The sequence below is a fragment of the Trichogramma pretiosum genome, unplaced genomic scaffold (assembly GCF_000599845.2).
Source record: "Trichogramma pretiosum strain Unisexual culture from Peru unplaced genomic scaffold, Tpre_2.0 scaffold25, whole genome shotgun sequence".
NCBI lineage: Eukaryota > Metazoa > Arthropoda > Insecta > Hymenoptera > Trichogrammatidae > Trichogramma > Trichogramma pretiosum.
In genome coordinates, this window is record NW_019641621.1 from 530651 (window position 1) to 542332 (window position 11682).

At 44.9% G+C, this 11682-nt stretch overlaps 2 protein-coding genes across 4 annotated transcripts in view; one reads left to right on the plus strand and one right to left on the minus strand.

The window, feature by feature from the left end:
- The window catches only part of LOC106654232 (5-hydroxytryptamine receptor-like), a 55568-nt gene extending 45092 nt beyond the window's left edge, over positions 1–10476 (plus strand). For all 3 annotated transcript variants that reach the window (XM_014374005.2, XM_014374004.2, XM_023458839.1), the window contains exons 8-9: positions 435–801; positions 10130–10476. In XM_014374005.2, coding sequence (XP_014229491.1) covers positions 435–801; positions 10130–10277 — 515 coding nt within the window. In that variant the 3' untranslated portion in view covers positions 10278–10476. The remainder of the gene's footprint in view (positions 1–434; positions 802–10129) is intronic.
- LOC111693633 (ankyrin-2-like) lies at positions 7182–9167 on the minus strand. The gene has a single exon (XM_023458838.1). It carries the CDS (start codon positions 9021–9023, stop codon positions 7419–7421), a length of 1605 nt encoding a protein of 534 aa, XP_023314606.1. The 5' UTR covers positions 9024–9167; the 3' UTR covers positions 7182–7418.
- Positions 10477–11682: the final 1206 nt, after the last annotated feature.

An 11682-nucleotide genomic window follows, 5' to 3' on the forward strand; every position in this document is an offset into this window, starting at 1 on the left:
TCTCTCTCTCTCGCAGGAGCTGTCAGTTAGATCTGACTAAGGAGCCTATCAGACGGCCCTTAATTGGTACTGTATTCCATTATACGATTGGAAGGGAAAATATATACGAGGAAAGTACACAAGCCGCCGCGCGTGCAGCACGGGTAGAATATATATAAGTATCATTAATTGTGGTTGTCTGCTGCTGCTGTGATATAGAAAGAGACATCCCCGGTATAAACGCGCGCGGACACGGAACGAAGAGCACAGCGCTTAATACGTGCTCGAAAGTACCCCGTAATTTGGGGAGGATAAAAAAAAGTACGCAATTTCCAAATTGAGTCCGATGAATTAGATGAGCTTTTTTTCAACAGAAGTTGAAGTTTTCGTTAAATTTTCCAGTGAATACGTCAAAAATAAAACTGAAATATTCGTTGCGCTTTCATTCCCGACAGCCGAGACCACGACGACGGTCTTCACGAACGTCTCGTCGAACAACACGTCGCCGGAGCGCACGTCCTATCATCATCATCATCATAATCAGGCGGACCAGCAGCTGCAGCCGGACATGTCGTCGACGCAGCTGGACGCGTCGTCGCCCGGAGGGCGGCCCTACGGCGCGACCTCGACCACGACGCAGGCCCGTCGCAAAAAGATCGCCGCCGACTCGAGGCGCGAGCGCAAAGCCGCCAAGACCCTGTTCATCATCACCGGGGCATTCGTCGTCTGCTGGATGCCCTTCTTCACGATCGCCCTGCTGCTGCCCATCTGCCAGGATTGCGACATCAACGCCCTGCTCTTCGCCTTCTTTCAGTGGCTCGGGTAAGATTAATTCGACGAGGAGAGAGAGAGAGAGAGTTTTCGTTTGAATGAAAAGACACGGTGATGCATTTAATTAATTTTTACAATTTGTTTGTTTTAATGAAGTGGAAAATTGAACGAAAATAAATTTATTGAGACTTATGGAAAAAAAATAGTCAGCGTTTCCGAAAAGCTTGCTCAGTTTCCAGCGACTTTTCGCTATCAAGGAGAGCACCCGAGCTCCGGGTCATGGATTTGCTCCAAAATTTTTTGGGGTCTCCTGGTACCCAATACTGAAGCTCTCTGTGCTTAGTTTTATCTCATGGGCCTTAGGGCCCATTTTTTTAGAGGATTTTCCACATTATAAAATTTTTTTTGTCATTTTCTATATCGTACATAAACGAAAAAGTGCAACGATAAAAAGTTTTAAAATTTTTCAAAGAATTTGCTTGAATTTTTTCAGAATTTTTGGGACCATCTACCGCTTAATTCAAGAGGCCCGAATTTGACGCTTTTTTTATAGATTTTAGGACTGCTAGATATATTTCATAATTGTACGTTTAGTTTGAGAATTGTAACCGTCAACGAGAGTTTCGCGCGTAAATTTACGTATATATAAGTTCGCGCGCGACACGATTGTTATTGTCCGTCGATCGGTCGCGATAGCGACAGCCTCGCACTGCGTAACGAGCGAGTCGGATTGTAGTCTTTGTTTTTATTCGTTTAATTTTAACTATAATTACCAATAAAGACGTTCATTGTTTTTAACTGTACGATTGACGCAAGAGATCATTTATTTAAATACCTACATTCTACCCTTCTCGGCGACTGAATAAACTACTATTTTAACAGGACTTCTCACAGAGAGTGGTAGATGGTCCCAACAATTCTGAAAAAATTCAAGCAAATTCTTTGAAAAAATTTAAAACTTTTTATTATTGCACTTTTTCGTTTAAGTACTTCTATACCGATATAGAATATAACAAAAATTTTTTATAATGTGGAAAATCCTCTAAAAAATGGGCCCTAAGGCCCACGAGATAAAATTAAGCGCACGGAGCTTCAGTATTGGGTACCAGGAGACCCCAAAAAATTTTTGGAGTAAATCCATGACCCGGAGCTGGAGTGGTCTCCTCGTAAGTCGCACCAGTATTTCACCAAGTTGATTTCGATAGCCTCGCAACTTATTGAATTGCATACTAAAGCGGCTCATTGTGGCATCGATGGCTATACTTACACAAAGCTGTCAGTACGTCAATGTTGTTGATGCATGTACACCGGAGCAAATGACAATGTAACGACTCGTTTCGTACGAGTGTCGCGCATCAATACAAACAATGCTGCATGCAGCATCTGCTTCTTGCTTTTACAAGTCGTACGTATATTGCTAACCGAGAGAGAAACTCCCTCAAACATAACACTGATAAATAAACACTGTAAAATGTTTTTATATCGTTGTCCACCGTACGACGTTTAGGCGTTGTCTGCGTATACGGTTAAACTGTTCCTTATTATCTATTCTATATATCATAACCTTAGGTGTCATATGTGATCATGAACTTTTAAATTCTATCAATAGGTGGGGTTTTGAAAACTCGCAAGAAGCAAAAAAATGTTTTTTTGGTATAAAACACAGCTGCGTCATAGTACAATCCTCACATCACTTGTGGCTCATTTGGCGTAGAGGTATCCATCCCTGAGTATTACAGAGATTTATATCGGTATCATTGTTGAAAAGCAGTCCCATCACCTACGCGTTCTGACCGCCCTCTGTCATCGAAGTCACGGCAAAGGGCAGCGGTGCGTCGCCCGTTCCCGTCGCGATGACATTCGGATCCACCCGGCCCTGCTCGAGGAATCTCCTCGCGACGTCTGCACAGCTGTTCTCCGAGTCTCGTCGCTGTAGTTCACCTCGACTCTGTCATAAATGTGAAAGAGACAAGGAAACATATCCAGGTGTTATACGTATGATGTACTACTGTGATTCGACGTGGAATCGACTGATCAGGCTCGTCATAGTAGCCAACCTCGATCAAAAAGTCGGCTACTTGTTCTGTCGCTTTCATGTGATCATCAACATCCATCGATGCCTTGAGAAACAATCGATTTCATCCCTCTCAAATACTTTTTGAATATTTGGTCAAAACTTTCTCTCACATTTTTGGAGTAAAAGTTCCGAGGCCGCTGGTTTTTTTTATTGATTTTAGGACTTCTTTAATAAATTGGTGCATAATTCCAAAAATTTTTAAAAAGTTTAAGCAGATTATTTCAGAAAGGTTGAAACTTCTTTGTCTTTGCATTTTTTCGTTCAAGTGCTCGTTTCTCGAAGTAAAAAATCGAAAAGGTTTCTGAATAAAATAGAAAACGCTTTTAAAAAGAGCCTCAAGGTCCATGGGTCCAAACGAAGCATAGTAAGCCTTTATTATCATGCATCTTCAGGAGACCCCAAAAAAATGTTTGGAAAAGATTCGTCGCCTGTAGCTGACGTGGTCTTCCTCGTTGCGCACCAAATGGTCAGTTGCAACAGTCGCAGTCGCAGCCTATCCAAGTTTTAGGTGAAAGTAGCCGTTGTAACGCATCTGTAGTTTCGTATATATGCCGCGTCATTCGGTAAAGATTAGAAAGTAAAAGTCCAGCGGAGTAAAAGCAGATAGTACAAGTTACCACGCCGCAACGTGAACAGCTACATACGAAGATCACATCGACCGAGTAAACACGTGCGGGGCACTCGCGACTAAAATTAAAATATTTCGTGATATTGTGTACCGTGTGTGAGTGCGCAAAATGTTTCGTTCGGTCTGTGACCAGCTCGTTCAAGAGGATCATCCTATGGATTGGAGTATCGAAAACGAGAGACTTGAATTTCTTCGTCGACTCGAGCCTTCCATCAGCAATTGGACGGGCCAACCTCCAAATCTACTGCACGTTTTTCGAGCCGAAGAAATCGAGTGTCTTCTATCGGATTGTGTGAAAAACATCTTCGAGGGCGGAAGCTGTTATCGAGCATTCGTTGAGTTTGTAGTTCGCAGCGGCTACGAGGACGTGTCCCAATTAGTCGACCAAGACGGCAAGCCACAGTTGCGTCGAACCACGCCGATACATCGTGCGGCCAAACGCTCTCAGCACGTCGACTTGGCTGCCGTAGTCCGCGAGCTGTTCCAAGTATACAAGTGCGACGCGAATTACGTCGACGAGACCGGATTGACGCATTTCCACGCGGCCGTCCAGTTCGGCTGCGACGACGTCGTCGAGAAATTTTTAGAACTCGGCCAGGACCCCAATCTCGCCGTGCCGGAAACACTCGACTCGCCGCTGCACTTGGCGATGATCCACCACAGAAAGAAGATCGCCGAGATGCTGCTGAGAAGCGGCGCCAGGCCGACCTCGCCCAATGCAAAACGACAGACTCCTCTGCAAATCCTTTTCACGGGTCAGTGCGACGACGCCGACTTTGTAAAGACGATGCTCGAGCTCAGCAATGGCGAATACACGGAGCGGGTCGCTGGGCTGCTGGCCAGAGCCGTGTACCACGGCCTCGCGAACGTGACCAAATTGCTGCTGAGAAAATGCGCCGAACCAGACGTCAATTCAGCGTTGCCGGAAAGATTCTACGAACGATGGACGAGGGCGTTGCGCTTTTTCAAGAAATTTCACGACGACGACTTGTCGGAGCTCATATCGGAGATGCTCGAGGAACGACAGCGGGAAGCGTTGCGCGGTGCTGTGCGCGACGGAGATGGAAAAAAGGTCGAGTCGCTGCTGAGACGCGGCGTGAATCCGAACTCGGCCGACAAGCACGGACAGACGGCTCTGCACATCGTTTGCAAAAAAAGAGACGACTCGGTGGAGGCGTTCTTCGAGATCTGCGACGCGATCGGGCGCAAGGTGAACTTGGACGCCCGGGATAAATGGGGCTATACGGCGCTACACTGGGTCGCGCAAACAGGACGCAAGAAGACGGTCGAGCTGCTGCTGAGACGAGGCGCCAATCCGGATCTGGCCAGAAAGCGGGAAGGATCGACGCTTCTGCATGACATTTGCAGCCGATACGCTTGCTTTGGATTCTCCGTGGAGACGTTGTTCGAGATCGTTGACGAGCGAACGCAGCGACGCAGGGTGCGCGTCGACGCTCGGGACCGTAAGGGTAACACGCCGCTGCACTTGGCGCTGCGCCACAGCAACGCGAGGATGGTGGCGGTACTGTTGAAAAACGGTGCCGATCCGAACTTGACGGACGCGGAAGGATCGACTGCTCTACACTTGCTTTGCAAAAACAACTACTGTCTCTTTTATTTTAGCGTAGAACAATTCTTCGAGATCTGCGACGACAATCGTCAGCTTTTGCAGATCGACGCGAAGGACAATTTGGGCCGGACACCGCTGCAATGGGCCGTGGCGAACGTCAAGCCGCGCGCGATCCGCGCGCTCTTGGATCGTGGCGCCGAGATCGCTCGCTTCGTTTTCCCCACCGAGGATTACTACGGCGCGGGCTTCGACCCGATTGATTGTTGGTTTTTTTTAAAATTGAAGAAGGCCTCCGACGCTTTGCTCGCGATGGAATTTCTCGAGAGCGGAGGTTACGAGCCAGACCGAAGCGACGTTCTGATAGTGATGAAATTTTTCGCCAAGCACAGATTTTTCGAGAAATCGCCAGCCGTTGAAAAATTGTTGAACGACGAGGAGTTTGTGAAATTCGCGAAAGGGACAATGATAAAAGCGGACCTGTCGGTCTACGACCTGATCCTAATGCGACCCGAAGAGGCGGAAACACTACGACTGCTACTCTTGAATTCGGACCACGAGAGAAAATTTCGTTGCTTTCCCGAGAAGTACAGTCAGGCTTGTCACGTGTATCTCTTCGAGAAAATGTCGAGGAGATTTTTTCGCAACTGGGCCCTGGTGTGTTTCATGGAGCTGATCAATTACCGACTGCCACTCGAGTCCTGTGAGATCATCATCGACGAATCATTCACGAACGAAGATTTGTGTAATATTTGCTTGGCAACTGCAATCGAAAGTTGATCATGATGGGAATATTCCTAGTATTTTTGAATGTGTGATGATTCTTAACGTTGTACTTTTTTAAGGTCCATCGAATAAATAAATTAAAACCACGAGTTTCGCCAATTATGTTTATTCATTACCTTCGGCGTCTGATCGAGAACAAAATTATCCAAATACGCGCAAATACAAATATTATATTAAAAAACAAAATTATACTGAAGCTCGAAATAAAAAATTCAAATCCTCAATAAATAAGCGTGAGAAATCTTTTCTTCCTCGTTAGTTAGAGCTTAGTTCTCCAAACCTTCCGTGATTTGTAATTTCATGCTTTTTTTGCAAATTTTTCAAGATTTACTATCTACAGTATCTACTTTCGTATAATGATGTTTGTAGTTAATTGAGGAGTCATACATCGATTCATTCCTCTTCGTCTTTTTTCTTAGATAAACCACAGTTTAATATCAATCTACATTTTCAACATAAATTTGACATCTTCGAGCCCTAAAAAATGTAAAAAAGGTTGCAAAATAGGCCTTTGCATCTTAAAATAGCTTATTTTTGCAATTTTAATCTTTCAGCACTGTGCACAACGTTCAGATCAGAGTTATTCAGGTGTAAGTTCCTGATAGGCTTCAAAATCTTCAGAAAAGTATCCTGCATAGACCGTCGCGTCAGCAGGCCTAATCATTTTTTCAAATTCAATGACAAATAAAAACTAGAAATTCGATAAAGTAAATCTAAAATATTAATCAATGTGCTGCATGCAGCATCTGCTTCTTGCTTTTACAAGTCGTACGTATATTGCTTACCGAGAGAAAAACTCCGTCAACCAAAACACTGATAAATAAACCCTGTAAAATTTTTTTATATCTTTGTCCACCGTACGACGTTTAGGCCTTGCCTTCGTATACGGTTAAACTGTTCCTCATTATCTATTCTTCTATATCTTTTACATAGTATTTCGTATCATCGTAACATTTATTAGGTGTCATATGTGATCATAAACTTTCAAATTCTATCAACAGATGGTGTTTTGAAAACTCGCAAGAATCAAAAAAAATTTTTTTTTGTATATAACAGCTGTCATCTTCTCAGCTACTTATTCTGTTCTTTCCATATGATCACGGAATCGTGTAGCTAACCGAAAAGTATCTATGAAAAATGAAATTAATTCTTTTTTAAAATTCAATGACAAATAAAAACTAGAAATTTGAACAAGTAAATCTAAAATATTAAGTTAGCTGTCTATAGACAGCCATCAGAATTGAAACTTGTCAAAATTAATTGATTAAAAACATCAAGCTATGAAAGTAGAAAAATTTTGAAAAATTTACAAAAATAAAGTCTTGAAAAAATTAAAGTTCAAACACATCAGAATTAAATTGTTTTGCACAGGGTTTTAAGTTTGAAAAATAGCTTTATTAATATTTATAAATGAATTATAGGAATGATAATATTTTTATGAGTGGCAGCGGTTGTTTAAATCTATTTATATGAATCCGAAATAATTAATAACGCAAGACACAAAAAACAAAATAGCGCAATTATGTCGATCGCTATCGAGAGCTTTGGCTTTGATCGGCTGCGATCGACGACCCGATCAGGTCAGCAGCGGCAGCAGCTGAATCGGCGCGTCAATAACACGTGAGCTCGATGAAAGAATCCAGCGTCCAGCGGTGCACGAAGTATCTCAGAATCGACTCGCACAGCTGCTGCTCGCAGGCCTCTCTGTGCTCGTCGGGCAGCCGCCACTGTCGGCACTTGCGCCAGAAGTCGCGGTAGTCCATGCTCGCGACACGATTGGCCACCTCCTCGGGTCGCAGCCGCAACAGGTCGTGCAGCGTCAGGCTCGCCTCGATCTCGATGCTCTTCACTTTGCTCACGAAGTCCTGGTCCTCGCGCCAGAGCCGCTTGAACTGTGCGGCCGACGACTTGTCGAGCAGTCCGTGCACGACGAACAGCTTCATGATGGTGAGCACGTCGCCGCGGGCCAGCTTGTAGCCGGCCCTCTCCTCGAGGCTCTTGAGGGTGGCCAAGAAGCCCGACGCCACACGCAGCTTCAGCTCGTGCTTGTGGTAATCCTTGAAGGCGCCGAACGCCTCGTCGAAGTGGGCCTCGCTGGGAAACTGGAAGCCGGTAAGGTCGGCGCCGCGTTTCGCCAGGGCGCCGATCACGCTCGGCTTGAGGGTCGCCACGGCCCACTGCAGCGGCGTGCGGCCCAACTTGTCCTTAGCGTCGATCCGCACCGGCTTGTTCAATTCCTTGGTGACGTTGAAGAACAGCTCCGTCACGTCGTCGTCGTACTTCCGGCCGCAAATCACGTGCAGGGGCGTCAATCCCTTCTCGCTGGCCGCGTTGGGATCGGCGCCTCTCTCCAGCAGCCACTTGATCGCCGTCTTGGCGCAGTCGCCTCTGGATCGCAAGGCCAAGTGCAGCGGCGTCCTGCCCTCCTTGTCCCTGGCGTCGATCTCCACGGGCTTCGAGAGCCTCTCGCCGATCTCGCGGAACTTGTTCGCCATGTCCTCGTCGAACCAGTCCTGGCTCATCTGGTGCAGAGGCGTCCATCCCTTGGCGTTGGCCGCGTTCGGCTCGGCGCCCCTCTCAAGCAGCATCTCGATCACCTCCGGCTTGTTGTACCTCACGGCGAAGTGGAGCGGCGAGTCGCCCGTCTCCGTCGCCACGAGATTCGGATCCACCTGGCCCTGCTCGAGGAATCTCCTCACCACGTCCACGCAGCCGTTCTCGCAGGCCACGTGGAAATGGGTCAGGCCGGTCTCGTCGGCGTAATTCACGTCTACCCTGTCGTAGATCTCGAACAGGTCGGGTATGAGTTTTTCCCTCACCGGGAATATGAATGCGGCCGCGCGATGTACGAGGGTGGCTCGGCGCGAGTTAGGCACGCCGTTCTCGTCGAGCTGGTCCGGGGCCGGCTCGTCCTTGAAGCCGCTGCCGACCACGAACTCGATGATATCTTTGCCCGGATACTTGTGCTCGGCCTCCTCGCCGCAGAACTCCACGGATTTATCGAGAAGAGTCTCGATCTCCGAGCGCCGAATGGCGACCACGAGATCGGATCGATTCTTCATGTCTTTGAACAAGGAATAGGAATTGTGAAGATACTGGTATCTCCTTTCGGAACACTCGCGTCTGAACTCCTCGCGGATGATCTTCAACTTTTTGCCAAAATCATCGTTGAGCTGGTCCACGGCCATTTTCATGCGCTTCTCGGGCGAGGACATCAGTCTTTACTTTCACTTTTTTTTTTTTTATTTATTCTCGCGAAAATAACTTGCTGGTGTGCCGCAAACGGTGCGCGATATATAGATGTATTGTTTACGCTTTGGTGTCGTAACGAGTACTGAACCGACTGTACACGTATAGGGCGCTTATTTGAATTTATAACGTAACGAAGAAATTTCGCTTCAAAACATTAGGAACGATTTGCCAATTACTGAATGAAAGATCTATAAGCAAATCGATCGATTTAATTGTGCTTTCACGTCGAGGAAAGTCTGCGATGCTTCTTATAAATCGACTTTTGCCAGAATTTTTGACCGACGGCTGTACGTAAATATGTAACACTTTTGAGCAATGATTTTAAAGGACGAGCAGCGATATAGCAGTAATGTATAAAGAACCGGCCATACCCACATAATACACCCGTATGTATGACTATAATGTATAGAAATTCAGCTTCAAAGCCTCAACGGCCGGAGAAATAATCAGAGTCACATGAATATACTTTACTCCTGAATTTCTGAATGAAAGAGAATATGTATTCATCATTGACGGCTGATATACTAATGACTCTCGTTTTCAATAAATAAAAAAATCACTCGAGCATCGAGTGATTAAAAGCCCGTCAATTAAAACGTTCAAAGTCGTAATTGATACAACAAAGTAGTATATGGTATACACGAGCAGCGGAGGGGGTTAATTTAACTGCGCCTGATTCAATTGTATCGTCGTCTTTAAAAAAAAAAAAAAACTAATCGAGTTTCGTGTACCACTACCTATATACCTGCTAACCTACTGCTCTGACTGACTGTCGAGCGCGCGCGCGAGTTTCGAATTTACTTTTCGCCGTCCCCGATTGTTTGCCTGCAAACATCGTCGTCGCCTTTTGTTTCTCTCTCTCGCAGTAGTATAATGACGTCGAATGTAATTTACTCAACTTATTTAGCAGTGTGCTCGCGCGCAATTTACGAGGGGCTGATTTCTACATATATATATACCAAGCCCTTCGTACGCGCAGCGACTGACAAATTTTATCTTCATTTTCATTCATTCATTTATTTATTTTTTTAAACGAAATAATATAACGTTGCTCCCGTTGTTTCGGCAGGTATCTGAACTCGACCCTGAATCCGGCCATCTACACGGTCTTCTCGCCGGAGTTTCGCAACGCCTTCAAGAAGCTGCTCTGCAGGCACCGGAGACGCAGACGCGCGGTCAATCGCAGGCAGGGGGTCGTGGTGCGTCATTACATCTGATCTGTGTGTGTGTCTGTGTGTTGGTGCAAGTGCACACACATATACACTGTACGAACCCGCTTATTACGTGTGTATACGGCGCGCATGATAATCATCGTCAAACGAGTGTGTGTCTAGGTGCAGAGGCATACATATATATATCTGATCGAGACATGATATTTGCACGCATACATATATACAGGACCAACGAGCAAGAGACGACGACGACGACGACATGTGTGTAATTGACATCGTGCGCGCGCGTGCGTGTACGTGTACATATATAGGATATTTGGGATCACGTTTACTCGATAATAATTGTACCATGAACGATTTTCGATGATTAATTATTATCGCTGTTATTACGATTATGATTTCAAAGAAAGAAAAAAGAAGCGTAAAACGACGTGTTTTTTCAGATGATAATCCTCCGTGTATGTTCGTTCCCGATTATATCAAAATGACAACAAAAAAAAACGTATAAATATTATATATGTATAAATGTCCCCGATTGCATCGGAGGAATGCTTATTTGTTACATAATAATAAATATATATATACAAATCGTATACATCATTATATACATGGTTATAACGAGTAATGCATTTTTAATGAATAAAAAATTTATCAAGACTCAAATAACTCATTCTTTGCTCTTCGAACTTGTATTCCAGCCCCGCTCGCCGCAGTCAGCAATTTATTTGTTCAATTTCAGAAGTGTCTTCGCTTTTGTACATAATGCAAAGTATATACCGAGCACGAGCCATCTACTCGAGAAACGAGAACCGCGCCTTCGGCGAATTTTATTTCCATGCCAGGCATTTCTTCAGGGGGGGCTTATAATATATACGTCGATATTTTGTATGGTATTGAAAAATAGGAATTACGCGGAAAATAATTAAAGGAAGCGAACGGATGACAACTTGAAATACGAAATGGTCGTTGTATGTTATTTAAAATTTCAAAACCAATGGGAAATGAAATTGTTTCGATTGACGTATATGTTACAAAGGACGAGGCAAAAATTAATACGGCGATTCGCTTAATCGTTTATTTATAGAAATTCGAACGATGAACCACGACGCGTAATATAAAATAATTTTTCGATCGTGCCCCCCCCCCCTCCCACCGCTGCGATATATATGATAAATTAGCAATCGGTTATGCGATGATATATTACGTGTATGGAAAATTATCGACAAAGTGACGCGGAAATATTTCTCTCGCTTAGTTATAGATATATATGGGTCAAAATAATACTTTTTTACAAAACCGTGCGCACGTATGTCACCGATCTTGACGCGCTTTTGGTATGTTATAGTACATGGTAAAAAGGTCCCAAAAAAAAATTTTTAGACCCCCTCCCCCCTCCTACCCCCCACTTCCGGTATAAACGTCCATTTTCGATCTATATTTTTTCTGAGGA